This window comes from Dromaius novaehollandiae, chromosome 3, assembly GCF_036370855.1.
Source record: "Dromaius novaehollandiae isolate bDroNov1 chromosome 3, bDroNov1.hap1, whole genome shotgun sequence".
Lineage (NCBI taxonomy): Eukaryota > Metazoa > Chordata > Aves > Casuariiformes > Dromaiidae > Dromaius > Dromaius novaehollandiae.
The window spans coordinates 82,073,062-82,092,096 of NC_088100.1; the positions used below are offsets into that span (position 1 = coordinate 82,073,062).

General features: G+C 43.8%; 1 protein-coding gene across 3 annotated transcripts; it reads right to left on the bottom strand.

Annotated features, from left to right (window-relative positions):
• Positions 1-1,872: 1,872 nt before the first annotated feature.
• AGT (angiotensinogen) lies at positions 1,873-15,318 on the bottom strand. Of its 3 annotated transcripts, XM_026117231.2 has the most exons (6): positions 15,231-15,317; positions 12,302-12,465; positions 9,618-10,437; positions 5,277-5,541; positions 4,429-4,573; positions 1,873-3,574 (listed from the first exon to the last, which is right to left on the bottom strand). In XM_026117231.2, exons 3-6 carry the CDS (start codon positions 10,411-10,413, stop codon positions 3,383-3,385), a joined length of 1,398 nt encoding a protein of 465 aa, XP_025973016.1. In that variant the 5' UTR covers positions 10,414-10,437; positions 12,302-12,465; positions 15,231-15,317; the 3' UTR covers positions 1,873-3,382. The 3 variants fall into 3 exon arrangements, with proteins under 3 accessions (XP_025973016.1, XP_025973017.1, XP_064365339.1); XM_026117232.2 differs by lacking the exon at positions 12,302-12,465 and having other exon boundaries at positions 15,231-15,318; XM_064509269.1 differs by lacking the exon at positions 15,231-15,317 and having other exon boundaries at positions 12,302-13,105.
• Between the last annotated feature and the right edge of the window lie 3,717 nt (positions 15,319-19,035).

Sequence of the window (19,035 nt, forward strand, 5' to 3'; positions counted from 1 at the left end):
TAAGTGGGCTCTAATAGAGGTGTCTTCTGGTTCTCATCCTTTTTCTTCTATGCATCAGAACTTTTTTCAGAAGCAGAAATCACTTAATGAGTGATACAGATCTTATGCCTTCTCTTCTTTCCTTCTGAGACTCTTAGAAAATTTACCTTTCTAAATTTGGAAGGAATTTATTTTATTTAGAAATTTTATAACATTGAGTAGCGAAGAGTGGTGGGATGATTGTTTCTCTAAAATGATGATTGGGTTCTCAAGGTTACAGGCTCCACTAAAAGTAGACCAGACCGCTTGATTTAAGCTTATTACCTAAATATAACTACCTAAATATAACTAACTAAATGCATATTTAGCTGGACAATTCAGTGTAGGGGAATACTCGTTTTAATCTTCGATCAACAGTTAACGTATTTTTGTGCTTTAACTGGGAGGGATAAGGAAGCAAACTGATTAGATTTTTATAAGCTTATATCAGTATTACTCTTCACCTGTGTTCAGTGAGTAACTGCTTTGTTTTGCTGAAACTTAAGCTTGCCCTTCATATTTTTGTTTTCCTTCTCCAAGTTTCCCATCTGTTAGAGAATGATTTCAGATGCTTCATTCAGGAGACCCTTGATGAGTCCTAGACTGCAGCTGTGAGCTCACCCTGCTCGCTAAGCTTAGGGTACTTGGAATGCGCATGGGGCAGGGCATTACTGTGTGCCCAGCTGAGGAATTTGGTGGCACTGAGGGAGACCATAAAAATTCCTTACATGTGAGTAACAATCTTTTTGCATCCAAATTCTCATGGGCAAATAGAAAGCTGGAAAGAATGTATATGGCAATAACAGAAAAGTTACTGAGAAGTGGCAGACCTATGAGTTGATGTTAATTGTGCTTCTGTGATGTTCAATATTCAGTTACATACTATAAAGTAATAGTGTGGAAATTGCCAAGGGAGCATCTATACTAACGCATTTCTCTTTTACATAAAGAGAACGAGAGCTTTTGTTCAAACTGTCAGCCTAGCAAGTCCATTCATGGGTTTGAAAGTCAGTCTGAGCTCTTGGCTTCTTCAATGTCACCTGTACTAAGGATTCTGCAACTAGAACTTGGGGATCAAGAAAATTGGTACCTAAGGAAGAAAAAAATGTTTCTATTACAACTTCCTTGATTACAGATTGAAGAGTAAAACTCAGTAAAAAAATTTAGACATAAAATTGTGTCAGGAACAAATCTTAAGAGAATATATATTGTTGGGAAAGGAGGAGACTCAGTGTTTTTGAATATTTGAACATTGGGTATATATTGCTTATCCTTTTGATACTACAGTACATACTCGAGTACTTCTTTCTTCACAGTTCTTGCTCTGGCCAGTATATCCCTCTCTCCAGAGTGCCAGTGGGCAGGTGCTCTCCACCACAAACTTTCTTTTCTGCAAAGTGGCTTGGCGGTTGGTTGGTTGGTGGGTTGTGGGTTGGTTGGTTTTTTTTTTCCCCCTCCTCCTGTAATCACTGAGCAGGGCATGAAGTCCTCTAGCAGCATGCAGTACCCACCTATAAATAATGCCATTTTGCCCCAGAACTTACCAGCAGCACAGCCAGAAGCTGTGTTTCATTATTATCTGTCTTCATTGTAAAAATGGAGCTTTTTATGGTCTAAAATTTTATTTGTGACTAATGCCACTGATGCTGCCTTCTGACTCTTATTCGTAAATAGGATAATTTTTAAGTTAATATGATATGTATGAACACTTGGAAGCTGCCTCTTTCACACTTAAAGCTATATTGTTAGCTGTCTTGCATGATTTGCAACTTATATTGTTGTATAAAACAAGGATCTGACTTAAAGCAAATTTCAAAAGCTGGAACAAGGAAACTAGTTACACATAAACTCAACTGTGTTAAAGCAATTTGTGAGTATTTTTATTTGCATTTTTCCTGTTCTGCACATTTACAGTTAAACTGCTTCTGTGTACAACACAAGCACCATATTTAGATGTTAGAGCATCTAGAATACATACAGTATAATCAGATAAACATATGGGTGCTACATCATAGCCTTTGAAATCCTAGTATGCCCAGGAGTGGGTTGTGCTATTCATCCTTTTCCATTGAGGTGGGAGGATCTGTCATGGATCTACACCACTGATAGGATGCTACCACCATTAGTGATTTTGAGTTGGTTAGAAATTTGGGCTACTATGGATGACAATGAGCTACCACACCAAAGAGGTTTACAGTTACTGTCTGAATGCCATCATCGCTAAAGACAAGTCTATAAAGGTGGGTAGAAATCCTTGCTCCATTGAAACCAAAGGCAAAGCTCCCGTAGGCTTTCCTAGTACCAAGATTTCATTCCCAGTTCTCTTCCTGATTCAAAATCCAAGTCTGATAGTCTGTTGTTTCAGTTTAAAATTCTAAACATTTATGACTAAGAATAGGATTGGACCTTGGAAACCTTTTTTACTTGTGTAGTACAGATTAGTACATTATTACAGATTATTAGTACAGATAACTCCAATAATACTATTTTTTAAGAACACATGATTTGGATGTGTTAAGGATTTCAGATCCGGGCTCTAACCAGCAATGTTCTCTTTCATTATGAGGCTGTAATAAATGCTTACAAAGTAATGAAATAGTGTTGAAATAGTAGGCCTTATTTTTTTCAAAAAAAAACCCAGTAATTCTATCAGGGTATGAGAATTTCTCCATTGCAGTTCATTAGTGTTGCTGAGCCCTATTTTTAGCTTTTCCATAGAGTTAAATAGGCATATCTATTTAGGCTACAGAAAGAAAAAACTTTCTACAAATGTGTTTTTACTTCTAAGGCAAAATCTTTTGTTAGTGGGACAAGTAAAGCCTGCTCATGTTGTTGGCAGCATTTTAAAGGAAAATGTTGCTGAGCAAGCTAGAAATCTTTGTTGATAACTGTAAAAATTTCCCTGTAACTTAAAATGGGGTCTCTCCTGCAAAACTGACCAAACTAAAAGTTAAAAGTGACCTCTTATAGAATAAATAGGTCCTTTTTCGTACCTTTCTGTAGTAAATGCTGCTTGCCCTTCATAGAATTTTATTTTTTAAAGTCAGTGTCTTGCTGACTACTGTTTTGTACTCGCTACCTTAAAAAAGGAACTAGTAAGAGAAAGGAGAGAAAGTGGGAAGATGGGAAAGAAGAGAAGATGGAGAAAGTTTGAGTCATCTCACTTTAAATAGGTGAAAAAAGATGTAACGTTGTAGACAATTTTGTAGCTTTTAAGGAGCTATATTTCAAATACTGTCTGCCTTATCTCAAAGCTAAGTACTCAACAAAATCATAAAAATAGTTGATGAATACAAACGAGGTGATGGGAAACAGCGTATGCATCATTTATTTCCCCCTCACCCACCCTTTTCAGTGCTTGCCTTTAAACCCTGCTCAGTGGGTTTGTTACTCTGCCTAGGAAAAGCATTGCCTTAGACTTCTCTTTAAAAATGGCTAAAAGGAATGGCTTGTTCAGCGTTACTTCCAGAAACACCGAATCTTCCTTGTGCATTGCAGGGTCTTCTGGTTGATCTGCTCCATCACTGTTGAGTTTGAAAAGGGCTTTATTTATTATCTGTAAAGCAAATGTGTGAGTGAGTCTGGAGTCATCAGGGCACAATAGTGAAGTCATGAATGAAAGTATAAGTAAATGAAAAAATACATGAAGTAATCAGTAACATAGATCAGCTGTAACCACACACAAGATACAATTGGTGGGTGTTTATAAGACCTTGAGGTACTTATTCCAGAACATATGAAAAAGCTCTACAACTGCTCATGCACTTGGGCTGCATGAAATCTTGATATCCTTGATGCCCCTGACAGAGCTTCCAAGGTAGGATACCCTCTAAAAACTTAACAAGTAAAGGCACTGAAATTACTCTTTTAGAATATAATTTTCCTTCTTTTTATGAAAGATAGTCCCCTCCTTTAAATTTTCCCTTCTTCCTCTTGTGACTGAATGCTTGAGCTTTTCTTCAGGTGAGGTAGTGTGCTGCACTTATTTCTGTATTTGCAATTTCTGGGAATAGTCCCAAAGTGATTGTAGATTATACTGAACAGCCCAATAACTGCAGCTTCCACCACCTTCTCCAAATGTGGTGCTTTGAATTGTTTGAGCTGTTTGGTAACGAAGGCCATCTAATGTGTTTGTACAGAAACTAGCATGCATAGACCTCAAACTTCACAATTGTGTTGCAAGTTACGTTTCCTGGAGTGATGAAATTTGGAGAGTTTAAGGCAAACCTGTTTCTGCTGACAGGTTAATCTAAATATTAATCGCCACTATTCATTCATTTTGAAAGTCTTATACTGATCATGTGTTCCACATGGCTTACTGTTTCAATTTAGGTAAATTTATACAGCTAAATAGGCTAACATTGAGCAGGAGGCATGCATTTTTTTAAATGTTAGTGATAGGTACTGTACCTTTCTAACAGTTAGATTGGCATTGCTTATTTTACTGAGATTTGCTTCCTTCCCCAGCAATGCAGGCAGTTTCATATCTGTAAGAAGTTCCTGAAGATCAGAGCTGCCTTCTATTGTTAACTCTGGCAAAGTTAATTTAATTTGTCTAAAGAAAAGAGAGAGAGAGAGAGAGAGAGAGACAAATGAGTGAGTATTCACTAGTATCAAGTGGGGTGGTTGGGCAATCCTGCTGAGTGACTATTTGAAAAGTTGCAGGAAGAGGTGCTCTGTATGTGAGAACCGAGACAGCCACCAGGTGTGTGTGGACTTTGTGTTACTCTTTCAAAGTGGGAAATCACCCTAAGTCTGCCTGTGGATACACCATTAAGCCCCAGATCATCCTACTTAAGGATCCTCAGTTGTCAGCTGTAGAGAAGTACTTGCTTATTACCTTGAAATACCAAGAGTTAAATGCTGGTCCTACCGAAGTCAAGCTCTGTTGGGGTGAAACTCTGTCAAAATCAGAACCAGAGGTTGCCATACACTAAGGAAAGGATCAAACGAGGATCCAAGATTGTGACTTGACAACTTGTGCAGTTACCCAGGGTAGATTGAATACAGCTTTAAGAGCTTTCATTGTGCATCTGAACATGAGCTGGGCTGAGGGAGGGAAAGCTTCTAGAAATTTCTTCTGCTAGTGTTATGGCATCCCTGGATTCTCCATGGATTTGTGTTTGTGCTAGATGTTATGCCTTCCTTGGGGCAGGATCTGTCTATAGCCAAAGAGCAAGAACCAGGCAGGCCTGCACTGGGATTCCAGCCCATTTTATTCATTCCTATGGGAGAGCATTTGTGTGTCTGAACCGTACCTTGGTGACAGATCCTGAAGCCAGGCAGAGGATTGCAAAGGAAGCTCAGCTTCTATCTTGTCCAGGCTGTTGCCATCAATGGGCTGCACCAGCACTAGCAGAGCGTTCTTGCTGATGGGAGCTTCAGTCACAGCGAAGGTCTTGCTGGTGTCAGTTTTGTACTTGAATGTCCCCGTCACTGACATCCCAGGCACCAAGACCTTTGTGTTCGAATCAACCCAGAATTCATGAGGCTTTTTCAGCCGTGAGGCTTTCTTAACACTGACTGAAAAGCAGATCGAGAAGTAATGATTGATTCTCCTCTTTCTTCCTTTTCCTTTCCCTGCCCTTAACAACAACATATGTTTGTTCAACGCACTGTGCATTAGACAAGGTTTACGTGTTTAAAAACATGTTCAGCTACCTTAAACATATATATCCTGCCTTTTAAGTACCCTCTTAAGGCATGAGGTAGAGGTTGGCACAAGACCCAAACATACATCAGAGTGCTACCAGAGCTGCTGTATTTCCACCAGCCTTGTGGCCTTTCCTGGACATGGTATTTCTGCTTGCACAGTTGCCTACCTCCTCTGAGGCTACCAAATGGTTCCTGGTTTGTTTCTAGGTCTGTGCGGAGGGTCTGTTTGGGTTTCCATGGCCAGTGCCACAGGAACAGCCCTTGCCGCAGGAATGCCCTTGTGCAGGGGGAGCCAGCCGCAGAGGCAGCTAGGGGGGCTTGTGCAAGGACAGCTGTGGTGAGCTCTCCTCCAAGCCTCGCCTTGGGTGATCTTAAGAACCAAAGCAAAGAGATGAGCTGTAAGCATAATACTGAGGTGTTGATTGGGCCAAGGAGGTTGAAAGGCCATGTCTGAACACTTTCTAAACCTTAATGTAAGTTTCTTACCCAGTTCACAAACATAGGAAGCCTCGCTCTCACCTCCTGCTGCTTCTGCGCAGCTTTGCATTTCAGCAAGTTATCTGACCGTTGCCACAGATCAGTGCTGCTGCCCAGCTAGGCAGATAATCCTGTTGACATTAAAGAAACTACTGCCATCAGTGAGAAGGGCAGAGATCAGAAATCTTGAAACTGTTCTTTGATGGAAAGGAATTAGGAATTAGGAAAACAGATTTACGTGTTGTAGTAAAGAAAGGAACTCCTCTCATTAAAGTAGTATTGGTGTAAAATAGGACTTGGCCTAGGTGTACTGTTAACCAATCTATTCTGTAATAAATCCAAATAAATCCTGGGCCCTAAAACATTTAATATGTAATAAACTATTGCGTAAATAAACTCTCCCCTTAGGTGACCTTCAGTAAAGGAACATTTAGACGCTTTTGCTTAGTGCACTAACTTCACCAGAAAGAAGCAGCAGGTAGGAATGTGAAAGGTGTAAGCAAAACAAAAAATATAAGCTGAAAGCACAAAGGACCCATTTTCACAGCACCTGTATAACCTGCAGAACTTATTGGCACAGGAGAGCAGAAGTTGAGACTGTAACAAAGGTAAATAAAAGGAAATAAGAATCGGACATTCAGATAGCTAAATGTATAAGGTTGTGAAAATAACTGTTTTTTATAGTCTTGGAAAGGATATGAAGAATCTTAATGAGAAATAAACCAACATCTAATTACTCAGAAGGCAGCAGGTTAGCTAATAGGCTGCTTACTGGTATTTCCTTCCCCTTTTTCTGTGAAGTGGCACTGCCCTCTGTCAGCCATGGATGCTTGAGGACATGGCCCTTGGATTTGCTCCAGGCTGTCCTTACGTTGTTATTAAGTAAAAGGAGCTCTCCAGAAAGAGTTGATTCAAAGGACCAGGAAGCTAATTGTCTCTGGAACGTTAAATGCAAACGTTTGGATGCAGAAAGGCTGCTATCTGAAGCAAGAATGGTGCTTGGGAAGGTCACAATTTAGTTGTATGTTGTTTTGTTAAATGCTGCCAGTGGGAAAAAAAATCACTGGTTTGGCAAATAAATGAGCCAAGCAGATAAAACTGTTTCTTCAGTAGTACTGTTTTAATTATTTATTGGTGGTAGTGCACTTGGATCTGATTATGCAGAATTTCAAAGCTCTGCTATTGACTGTGGGACTGAGTTCATTAATATTGGGCCAGTCGTGAACCACCATAAATCAGTATTGCTGTGTTTAGAGAAATGGCTCCCATCGGCCTTTTGCCAGGTGAGGATCTGGATGCCTCTGCCCTCAACCATGTTTTTCTCTGCCAGGCGCTCCACATAATATGATGTGAAGGGAGTGACTGGGAGGTAAGCATGCGCTCTCCTGAAAGCGCTGCAAAAGCAGTCAGTAGTCTTAATAAGATGACTTGTCTCTGTTCCTTACTGTTTTTCAAACAAAGAGGAGACCTATTTGTTAGAGAAGCCCTGCTTTTCCTTCAGACATCTGGAATGCAAAACAAATTCAAAGACGATGAACACCTCTTCTATAAAAAGTGCTAGCTGTCACTGGAGGAAATGTGTTATTGCACTGAATTCTCTTGGAGTAGTACACGGTCACTATGGGGTTGAGGAACGTTTTGTCAACCGCATCAGAGCAGGGAAAAAGGCTTGTATCTAAAAACAAAAGAAAGATAACGGAAAGGAAATAAAAATCGTGGAAGACGTCAGTCACAGGGTGAAGAGGTAGGCTGAGAGCCTGGGAGAGTACAGGAGTACTTCAGAGTACTGCCTTTGGAGGACAGGAAAGAAACATGGGACCGCTCTGCTTCAGATAACGTTCTCCGTGTTCTGTAATACAGATTTTATGCCAGCCTGACAACCTTAATGAGATCTCCACTTTTAGTGGAAAGCTATGACTTTTTGGTTAACAATAATAATAAAAAAAGGCAAAAAGCACCCCACCACGTTTCCAGTTAAAACTGAAGTTTTTCAAGGTTATATTTGTTTGAAAAGCAGCCTAAAGGCAGGGGAGGGAATTAAGATCGTGCAGTCTCAACTATGCTGTATCATCCATTTCCATTCGCTCATTTGTAATTATTTTGCAACTTTAAAAAAGTCTGCTTCTTTAGTAGTAATAATATTTGATAAGCATTAGATTTCTAAATGTAGTCCCTGCTTAGCATCCAGTTTGCAAATGTGACAAGTGTGTGCAAGAGAACAGTGAGACCATTGCAATAGTTAATCTTTGTTTTTGCTGTTTTTTTTAAACAATCCTATGACTACTGATAATATCTTATGTGCATATGTAATGTGTTCCACAGCAAAGTAATGAATTTTTTCCTTCCTGAAGTTAAAGGAGCAAAATGTAGAACTTGCAAGCACTAGCTGTCATGGTTGCCCCTCCGTAACGAAAAAGCAAAGCAAATGCTGAAGTCCATCTCCAGTGTTCATTAGAAGAATAGTTGTTTATCTAATTCATTCATCCTTGAGCCAATTTTTTCCAGCCTGCACATGGCGACTGAATCTCAGCAGGCATCCTCTGGAGAGAGCAAAGGAAATAGCACTGACCCAGTGACTCAGACCCTCAAGTATGTGCTTCTAAACTAATAAAATAACAAGTTTCCAATACAGAACAAGAGGAAGAAATTGCTCTGCTAAAGGAAAAGTCTGCTCTCATGGCGATGTGCAGCTCTGTACAAGGTTAAAATACAAGAAATACTTTTACAGTGCCATCTATATGCTTGACTGTACACTGATGAAGAGAAAGCTGAGGTGAGAGTACTCTCACCTTTCACACAAGGCCCTCGGATCAGTTTATAAGCATGATGGATCTTCAACAGACAGCACCCATCAAAGGCAAACAAAATCTGATCTCCGCTTTAGAAGTGGAGAAATGAAGGCCTAAAGCATTTCGTGAGCTCCACCTTTCATAGTAGATGCCCACTTAGACACTTACATCTCACTGGAGGTTTTCTGAAGTTTAGTCATTTGTATGCAGGCTGCCATAAAGCTGCAACCTCTGGTATTGTGTTCAGTGGTAAGATGTTGAAAAGCAACTGTGCTCAGAAGAGCAGGCTCAGTGGTAGTATGGGGGAATAGCTGGGCTAGCAGCTATGGCAACAGTCCTAGGCAATTAAGGAATTGCCTTAAGTCTTCGCTTATGGGGTATTGTCCCAACTGGCAGCTTGCTCAGTTGCTTCCTGAGCCCAAAGTTGCCTCTGGACTTCTGTGTTTAGTAGTCACTAGAGCAACCATGTCTGGTTTCTCTGGGTATGTGGTGCTACACCTCTGGCACTGCACCTTTTCCTCTCACTGCAGGCCAGGCTCGACCTTGCCTCCTCCCCAGGAACAGAGCCTGGCCCAGCGCAGCAGCACAGGGTTGTTAAATGGGATGAACAGGGGAGACCCGTGTGTTACCTGCCCTCTGCGCAGTTTACTACTGAAACGAGCCCTTGCTGTTTCTTACCTGCCAAGTGAATGTCCGCTGCAAACAGCAGGCTGGTGGCTGGATCGAGGTCTGTCAGTAACTGCTTGCTTCGGCCCTCGCTTTTGGCCTCCACAAAGGCGTTTATCTGTTTTGCTGCCTCACCTGGATTTGTAAAATCGACGGCTCGGACGTAGAGCGCCTCAGCGGAGGGGATCAGGTCGCGCAGAAATGATTCGAACAAAGGCACCCCGGGGGCAAAGAACAGGTAGAGTGTCTTGGAATAGAGCAACTCCTCGTCCCTGTTCTTGACCAGGAGGCTTTCGATAGTCCTCAGGGTTGAAAGGATGTTGTGTCCATCCACTCTGGAGGTGCAGTTGGAATCTCCGGAAGGAGCAACAAATCCCAGCAAACCCTGCAAATCAGTTGCTGTCTGGTTTGATGCACCTAGGTAGAAGGACACCAAGGAGCCATAGATACTGGTTGGAGGCAGGAGGAGGTTTTGGCCCCTCTGTGCTTCCCTTAGCTCACTGTAAAACCGCGTCCCGAGGACATACACAAAGTCCTTCAGGTAGCTCAGTTTCTGCCTCTCGTTGATGCTCAAGCTTATGGTTTCCAGCTTGACTTTGTCGTTCAGGTCATGTTCATAGGCAGGTGTGGTTTGGGACTCAATCGATACGGGGACAAATGTCTTCTTCTGCTCCTGGACCAAGTTCTCCAGCTCCTTGCAGGTACTCTCCTTAAAAGAAAACAAATTGAAGGGATGGACATAGACGCGGTCACAAGCCACTGCTGTGAGGCACGTGAACAAACAGACAAGATTTGCTGCCAGCTTCATGTCGAAAAACTGCCTCCGCAGCGTCTGATAAAGAAAAGGAAGGAAGATTGATTAGCTTGTTTTAAATATTGTTTATTTTACTCATATGGGGTGGTATTAGTGTTGCGCTGGAGTTACAGAGGTGAGAATTGCTGTATTTAGTGCTGGTCTGACTGCTCTGTGAGAAGTCCAGGGTGAAATGGCCACCAGCTTCAGTGGCAGCACATGGAAAAATGCTGGGAACAGAGTAGACTGCATAACCTACTTGGTGTACCCTAAAGATTTGGGCCCTGGAAACATTATAGTCATGCACTTGGACCAGTTAGGCTTGCTAACCAGAGTGTGCTAGTTCTGGCAAAACACTATAATAATGCAGCTGTATTGCTCCCAGGACCTAGTGAGAGCTACCTCTGTGCATTGCTGCACCAAGTCTTGGTGACGCACAGACGGGCTGAAGGGCCTGCCTGTTGTTCTGCGGGAAGTGGGCTGGGAAACCAGGTGTCTTAAGGTCCAGCCACTGAGCCATCCTGCTTTGTATGTTTAGGCAGCATAATGCTTGGCACTAACAAAGCATTTCGTGTTTTCAGAGCCCAGTGGAAGCATTCATTCTTACTGCATCGCTGAAATGGATGCTCTTAGGCAAACACATGCAAGGCTTCTTTATACAAATATACCAACACTAAAATCTTGAGAAGGGCTCTAAACCACTCAATGCCATGTCTGTCTCACCAACACTTCCGTTTACATAGGGTGGAAGTGTCCAGGTTCAAATCCAGCGTTCAAAGCCCGACACCTTCCCAGCCTGATTTTTGACGTACAACCATATTAATTTCACTGAAGGATCTCCAAGTGTTCTATGACTAATAATACTCCAGTTCGTGGTATCACCACTCTCTTGCAAATATGAAACTGAGATGCACAGATGTTTGGTAATTAGATATATACCTTGCCAAGCACATATGCATGTCAATGTGCACATCTACATTCCCAGATTGTACGCTCATATCTAACAGGATTGTTTGCAAAACAGGATTGTTTGCTGTTGCAGCGGCCCCTCAGGATGTTTGGACATCTTCCTAGCTAGTGCCTGCAGGCTGGACCCTCAATGATTTGCTCCACACAGACCCGGGGATAAGACCTGCTGCAGAACTCAAGTTCCAGTCCCATGTCTTCACCCAAAGTTTGCTCTTCCCCATTAAATCCCATCCCATCCTCTTTAGGATGGAATTAGCATGTCAGCAGTGGCAGTCGCTGCTGCTGTCCCCTCTGCTCCCTTCCTCTATCTCTCTTTGCCTCACAGCAACTAGTGCGCGTAGCACACTCCCAGCCCAGGTCCTGCAGCTGGGGATGTGCAACACTGCAGGGCTTCCATGCTGCTTGCGACCAGTTAAAAAATTATCTTAGGAAGTGTCCTTCCAACTTTCTCTTCATACTTAACCCGGCCACTGTGCTAGTGCATTTCCACTCTACTGTCCTCTGCATTTTCCAGACCGAACCAGGCTGAGGAAAAGAAACAAAAAAGTCAGGAATTGGAGGCACTGTTCTTCCCTCCCTGGTCTTCTCTATCATCATTCCGTGTCTTTGAAGCCCTCCTTATCCTTCCTGTAGCAGCAGTGGGAAAGACTCTGTGCCACCTGCTCTAGCAGCAAAGCTATGGCTGTCTCACTAGGCACAGCTGGTGCCTGGAGTTTGGTTTTCTACCGTGGCCAGAGCCATGACATTAACTGCTTCCTCATGAACAGAAGCAGCAAGAGGGACAGTTCTCACTACCGGCACTTATACTAAGCCAAATTTGTGGAGAGCAAACACATTGTATTCCCCAAAGGAGTCAGCCCAGAGCCTTTCACAAAGACATGAAATCTTGAGTTGAAAAACTGACATTCAAAGCAAAACCAATAAGCATACTTACTAGGCTCTGTCCTTGTCTGAATCTCCCCCTCTGACGACAGGCAGGCTCCTCACAGCACCTTTTTGCTCCTGGAGGGCTGTGTTGTGATTGCAGGTGGATTTATGCCCTTTCTGAATGTCTCCAGTGACACTGCCCGAAGCCACTTTGCACCACAAACTGGGAGGCTGAAAGGAGTTAGACCAGGCCAGATAGGACCCGATAAAACTTGAGTATGGCTTAACACTGGATTCATAGAAGAGTCTACAGATCAATATATAACCTTTAACCAGACCCAGTATGTTTGGGTGGTCTGCAGTTACACATTTACTAAGATGGACACAGACTCTTTATTATGCAGAATAAACTTATTCTAGGACTGGAAAATAACTCAGCCCATTTTATGTCAAAGTCAAAAAAATGCACATTTCCTTGCACCTGCATTTTATTGTACCATCAGATCGGATTTTTCTCTTTTGGATAAATTGCCTTTAATGTCCAACTTGCAGCTTGTGAACCCATGAGTAAATGGGATATGTACTTGCACGCAGAGTGAAAAGATCAAGTTCTCAATTTCTAGCCTTTCTTTCCCTCTTGACCTATACAGAAGATCAAAAGTTTGTTTGTTTTCCTCTTGAAAAGGACAAGATTAAAGCTAGATGGATTAGGTTGCCAGATCCCAATCCTGTTCTCCACAGGGAATTCACCCCTCCCAATCTCAGTTTCTCAGATCCTAGGATGCCCAAATATTATTATGCACAAGGGGTGGGATTCAGAGGTCTTTTTGCTGCTTTTGATATGATCCTCTGATTTTGCCATGCTACTTCTTCCTCTTTAAGCAGATAAACAGCAAACCAAGCTGGGGCTGCTGCAGTTGGATTACAGTGAGTCTCATTTACTGCCCTCAATATAGCTGGCAGTTAAAATCCCATGGCTCTGACAGGAGTAAGACTGAACTAATGACTGTACTCTGATTTTAGCTGTAATGAGGTCTAAAAGCAGTTCTGAGTATGGGCCCATAGGACGTGCCATCATGCACATGAGGTCTAAATAAACAGCTTGAAATATTTAAGGTGTTTTCTTCTCTTCCTGCCTGAGCATCCCAATCCAAGAAGCATCTGGCAACAGAGCAATCCCCAAGCACTTGTACAACCTCCAGATGGCTATAAAAGGCATGCATCCCCACCGCAGATCCAGGCAAAGCGAGAAATAGTCCCTCCATTGAAAATACATTTTGTTGAGCTAAATACTGAGATGAGGCAGAACAGGGTTTCTGGCTGTAACCCCCTTTCCCTGCAGAGCCCTCCTTGCAGGCGGCCAGGTGCAGCCGGCTGGGGAACCTAGGTCCTCGCGCCCAAAGGAGGCACATGCGGGATGTGGGGCAGCAGCCATCAGACCTGCGTCTCCTGCTCCTCCACTCACGCCGGGCTGCCTTAGGCACTGGGCACCAGTAGTGCACGCAGGGCCAGAGCGTGCCAGGCCCGTGAGCCACCACTGGTCCACTACATCCTCCTGTGCAAAACTTAAACAGTAGAAAAAGTAAACTTTGGGGGAAGTTTTCAGTGTCTATAGAAGAATTTCAAGCCTAGGCTGTGCCAAGGAAGGGCACTTTGTGCTCTGTAAAACACTGAAAAGTATCCTCATTAACAATAATTATTAACTTTTGCTAATAAGCCACGAGGGATGCTGATAACATGCGCTACAGCTGCCAGGTTTGTGCGTTTGCTGCAGATGACAAATGTGGGAAGGGGAAATCACGTAACCTGCAGCCACTGTGTTTTCCTCCTTAAATCATGACACTTTTAGGCATGATTCAGAAACGCCACCATAGCCTGCTGCGGGAGCTGTCACTCGGGCATCGCCTGCTCGTAGCTGCGCTGCAGCCCTGCTGCCGCCCCCACGGCGCGCCGGGAGCCGGGGTTGCGGCAGGAGAGCTTCCGGGTGGTACTCTGGCAGCTCCGTCGCACAAAGAAAGCTCAGTTTTTAGTTGAAAGTCCTCAGGTTTTTGGGGTGGGCCAATCTTTTCTTCTTTTCGGTGTGTACGGATTCAGTTCTGTTTTCTTCAACAAAAAGTTGTCGTGACCTTTGGGGTGTGCAGGAATCATTGTTTCTCATTATTTGGTTTTCTTTTTTTCCAAACTCAATCCATAAAATCATTGAATTAAAACACTCGATGTTCTCCGGAAAACAGTTTCACCAGAAAATTTTCTGCTTTGGCGCTCCTCACAGTCCCCGTGGGCAGCAGCGTCCAAGAGATGCGGGCACTGCGTCGCTGTGGCTGAGCGAGGCAGCAGCAGTGGAGCCGCTTTTACTGCCATGCTGCTCCTGCTTTGTGTCGCAGGATATCTGGCTAAACTCAGTGATGAATTAGAAGCTCTGATTTCAGCTTACGTTTATGTCTTTGTACAAAGCTCAGACACAAAATCCACCGGTCATTTACGCTCACTCAATTAACTTTCCCCATGAAGATGCATCAGGCGCTAGCGCGCTTCTTAGCCCTTTGTATTTTATCTTTTCACACTTGCCCTCTGGCTGCAAGCACATTGCTACGCCTGGGAACATATTTCATACTAGTACAGCTTAATTACAGTCAGTTTTTTGTTTTGCTTCTGAGCCGTTTTTAAGCTAGAGTGCACAAGCATCATTCTAATTACTAAATGTGGACTCTTTTTTCAGGCTTTTTTTCCCCCCCAGTCGAGTTGGATTGCCATGGTTTTAGGAATGAGCATGTGCTTAAAGATAGAGCTTCGACTTCGGAAAGACGAGAGTCTCTACCCTGCCTTCAGCTACCATGGCTGAGGATTTGGCGCCCCAAAGAGAGCTCTGACGGAGGCACCGTGCCAGGCAAAACCGGGGTGAAAAGCTTCGCAGCCGCTGCAGGAGGGAAAAGCAAGACCGCTCCTAAAGGCATCACCTGCCCCAGCACTGCCCAGGGCACACGCATGACTCTCACCTTGCAGTAGCCACCGCAACGGCACAGGGAAACGCACACCTCTCAAAGCTGCTTTTCAGGGAGGATGCTCACGCTTTTCTTCTCCCCCACTCTCTGATTTCGGGAGGGGACTCGGGTTTCCCTTTTATACCCACGCTTACATAAGTGGTGGCCCAGCTCCCATCCCCCAGGCGCTGCCCTGATTTCTGTTCAAAACATTTCTCTGTTTTTCCTGTTTATTATTCATGGTGGCGGCTCCCCCCTCCAGAAAGGGAGCAAAGAGTGGCTGAAAAAAACATCTGATCTCATCGGCACTGCGGTTATTGTTTCCCTCACGTCCTCGCTTCGCATCTCCCTCGCACTATCGACATTAAATCCGGTTGTCAGACAGGCTCACCCTCCTGAAGTACAGATGGGGAATCACTGGCACCCAAGGAAAATTCCTCAGTGTTATTGCTGTTAGTGTTACCTTTGGTAAACACCGTCAAGTATGCTTCATAAATTTTAACCCTGGCAGAGGAACACTAATCTTAAAGCTAGCAGCGAATAATTAGATCTTGAACAGAAAAATGATTTCGTCCAAGCTTGAATATCGACTGATCAGCAAGCAGGCTCTCCTCTTGCTGCTGAACACTATGTCTCCACTCTGTCGAAAAGGGTTTTCATTGATCCAGATAGTTCTGGGAAAGGCAGTATAAAATTCAGCACTTTATGTAGAGACAGTAGTAAATATTTTATTCTGTTTTGTTCAGTTCATTTTCCAGTCTTCCCAAATTTTGCTCTGAGATCTGAATTCAAAGGGGCCAGACATGGTGCTGTGATGATGCTCTCGTCTCCTGTGAAGTTATGCCAGGGATTACTCAGGAGGAAGTTACTGGGGATGGAGAACAACACATGACTTCACTCACTGATTCAGCTCACAGACAGTGCTGAAAACCTTAACACAGGCTCTTTGTGGATTGACCTGGCACCTCTGACCTATGTAGATTATGAACCTGGGTATGGCCAGTTCAGACGTAATAGTCAGTATGTAGTCATACTTCATTAGTTACTAGGCTTGAAGATTTCTTTTCCCTAAGGCTAAAAATACTTCAAGGAGAAGTAGGCGTTAACAGTCCATTTATACAACCTGTGGATTTAATTTGGTAATTGTAAACCTTTATTCCCCATCAATATTTGTAACTGTTCCCCTTCTCTTTTGGAGAGATGCTAATGGAAGACAACGTGAGATCCAGACACGGCACCCAAAGGAGAGGACAAACAGGCACTGGGAAAAGGACTGGAAAACAGGGAGAAAGAGGAAGCCTGTGTGGGAGTATCTGACAAAAAGGAGACAGAGAATGTCACTTTATCAGCAGTTGCAGTGGCTGCTGCAGCTACAGCGGGCAGTCATGAAGCTGGAGGGCAGATCACTTGTGAGGCACGCAAGTAAAACTTTCTAGAGCAGCCAAGAGCTTAAGCAGACCCAGACTCTTCACTTTGGAAAAGTGGCCACCGAGATGGGGCGTATAACCATAAAATGATGAATAGCACAAAGAAGGCAAACAGGATGTCCTTACTCACTGTTTTTTAACAATGCCAGGATCAGTGTGTACCCAGCAAATTAGCAGACAGTACATTTAAATAATAAGTGCACTTTCTCATATATAAACCATGGAAGTCATTGCCACAGGACGCTGCAGATACCAAAAGTATTAATTAGTACAAAAAGAGATTCAATGAAATCACAGAAGATACAGGCATCATGGTTACAGAACATGAACATGATGGTCCAAATGTGACTGCTCTTGCAGGAAAGCCCCAGGCAACTGATGGTCTTGAATCTGAGCTTGATCCATACTATAGCTCTTACGGTCCTCCTCAAGGGCTTGGCTTAAACCTGTGATGGAAATCATGATGTCTGAGCTAAGGCCAGGTTAAGCTGACTCATACTATGGCACAAACTGGAAACTTTGCTTCAATAGAGCTATCACAGGGAAACGTCACAGCTAGCAAACCAACCCTCAGCTGTGGTGTTGCTCTACTGTGCTCCTTTGCACAGTGCATTTAGGAACAATGGAAAAATAGAAAAACTTCCAAAAAAATGTGGGTTGGCTTTTAATAGTAATCAGCCACTTTCAATTTCTTTTCTCTCTTACCCAAGATACATGTACTAAACAGGTGGTACTAAGGTCTGAAATTTATCTCTTCATTTCTTGCTAGACCTTTGCTCTCTGTTCTCACTTCTGCAGCACACAAAGTACTCAGTGACTTCTTGCAGAGCAAATAAGTTGGGAAGAGGGGGTGCAGAGTTCGTGTTGTGTCAAGCAGGTTCCTGTACAGTACTAAACCAGTTTTCCTCTCTCCCTGTGAGAACTGTGGCAAGCTGCCCTGGGCCTGATTTTCTTTTGTGTACTTGTGCTATCTTCGGTGGGGAAAGGCTGGTGAAGCAATTTTTTAAACTGTTTTAATGTAACTTTGATAAGGAATAGCTTTGTATGTAGTTTTTATTTTTCTCGTGTTTTCTCTGTAGACCTGACTTCTGCCCTTGTTGTCTGGAAAGACTTTTCCATAAAGTAGCTGGTAAACAGGAGGGATGTAATCAGTTCTTGCCCAATTTTTGTGTAAAGAGGATTGCAAAAAAGCTTTTAAATAGCGTTCAAAGTACAAATGATGAAAGAGAGAGAGATTACTGGGTGTCTCCGCTTCTGCAGCAGGTTCTCATGGTGAGGAGTGATGGAAAAAGGGAGCAGGTACAAAACCCAAGGAGCACATGCACCCAGGCTAACCCTAGGGTCAAATTTGCAGAGTGAAACTGAACCAAAGCCCTGCTTGGCTTTTCCCTCAGGGTGAGGTTACAGGGCACATGCCATGCTAGGGTAACTGCTTGCTGCTGCCAAGCTGAAGGTCCCTCTGCCCCATGCTCGGCTCAGCCCTCCTGATGCCCCGGCCTTTGCCGAGCCGAGTGCTGGCTGGTGACCGGCTCTGGTGTGCACCTGGGCTCCACTCTCAGCTTGTCTCTGAAAACCTGGAAATATGCTGCTTCTCACAGGGGCAGACCAAGGCAACATCAGGAGTCGGTATAGTCAGCCTCACGCTTTCCTGTGGAAAGTCAGTGGGGGCTTTCTGGCTCTCCCACAGCCAGCAGGATTGAGGGAGGCCAGAGGCTGGACTCATTTTGTAGAAACATGCCTGGCACCCAAATAACTATGCTTACAGTGCTGTGATTCCTCCCTCGTACACAGAAAAGCTCTTTCAGGCAGAGCCTGCAGCTGAGGTGCCATGGCCATGACAGTTGCTCCTGTAGGCAGCAGCCCCAGCTTTGCTGTGAATGGACCATGCTGGTCCTAGCCTGGCCGCCAACCTTTTCTGCAGGGAAGAGAGCAGCAGGGAGAACACAAGGTAAGAGCAAAACCATTTCTGTTGTTTCTTATTACTGCTGTTGTTCCTTTTTCCTTTGATTTGCAGCAGCAGGTACAGGCCTTAGCCAACATAAACCCCCTCGCATAAGACCTGGTACCACCACAGCCACCATCCTGCAGGGCTCATCCTTGAGGATGTCAGACAGACTAGAATGAGCTGCTGGGGGGGGAGGGGGGGAGCGGTGAGAAGCACTAAAGACTTTTGCATAAGATGGAGTTAATTCAGCAGACCAAGGGAGAGCTGCACTCAAGCACAGAAAGGCACATTTGGGCCATATCTCTCTGGGCAATCATTTGCTGAGCGATAGTTGATCTGGTCTCGACGGGGCAAGCAGGAGTGCTTCCAGTATGCAGAGTGTGGAAAGCTTGTCCGTGAATATTTCCCTCTGAGGGAGGCCTTTGTATTGGTCATAGCCTATCTATGC

What these genes read in the sequence shown, in the direction of transcription:
- AGT (XM_026117232.2), bottom strand. Translation starts at nt 10,413, where the DNA reads ATGAAGCTGGCAGCAAATCTTGTCTGTTTGTTCACGTGCCTCACAGCA. An exon ending in CTTCAGGATCTGTCACCAAG is followed by an intron (nt 4,574 to 5,276) that starts GTACGGTTCAGA and finishes TCTTTTCTTTAG; the next exon opens with ACAAATTAAATTAACTTTGC. An exon ending in CCAATCTAACTGTTAGAAAG is followed by an intron (nt 3,575 to 4,428) that starts GTACAGTACCTA and finishes TTTGCTTTACAG; the next exon opens with ATAATAAATAAAGCCCTTTT.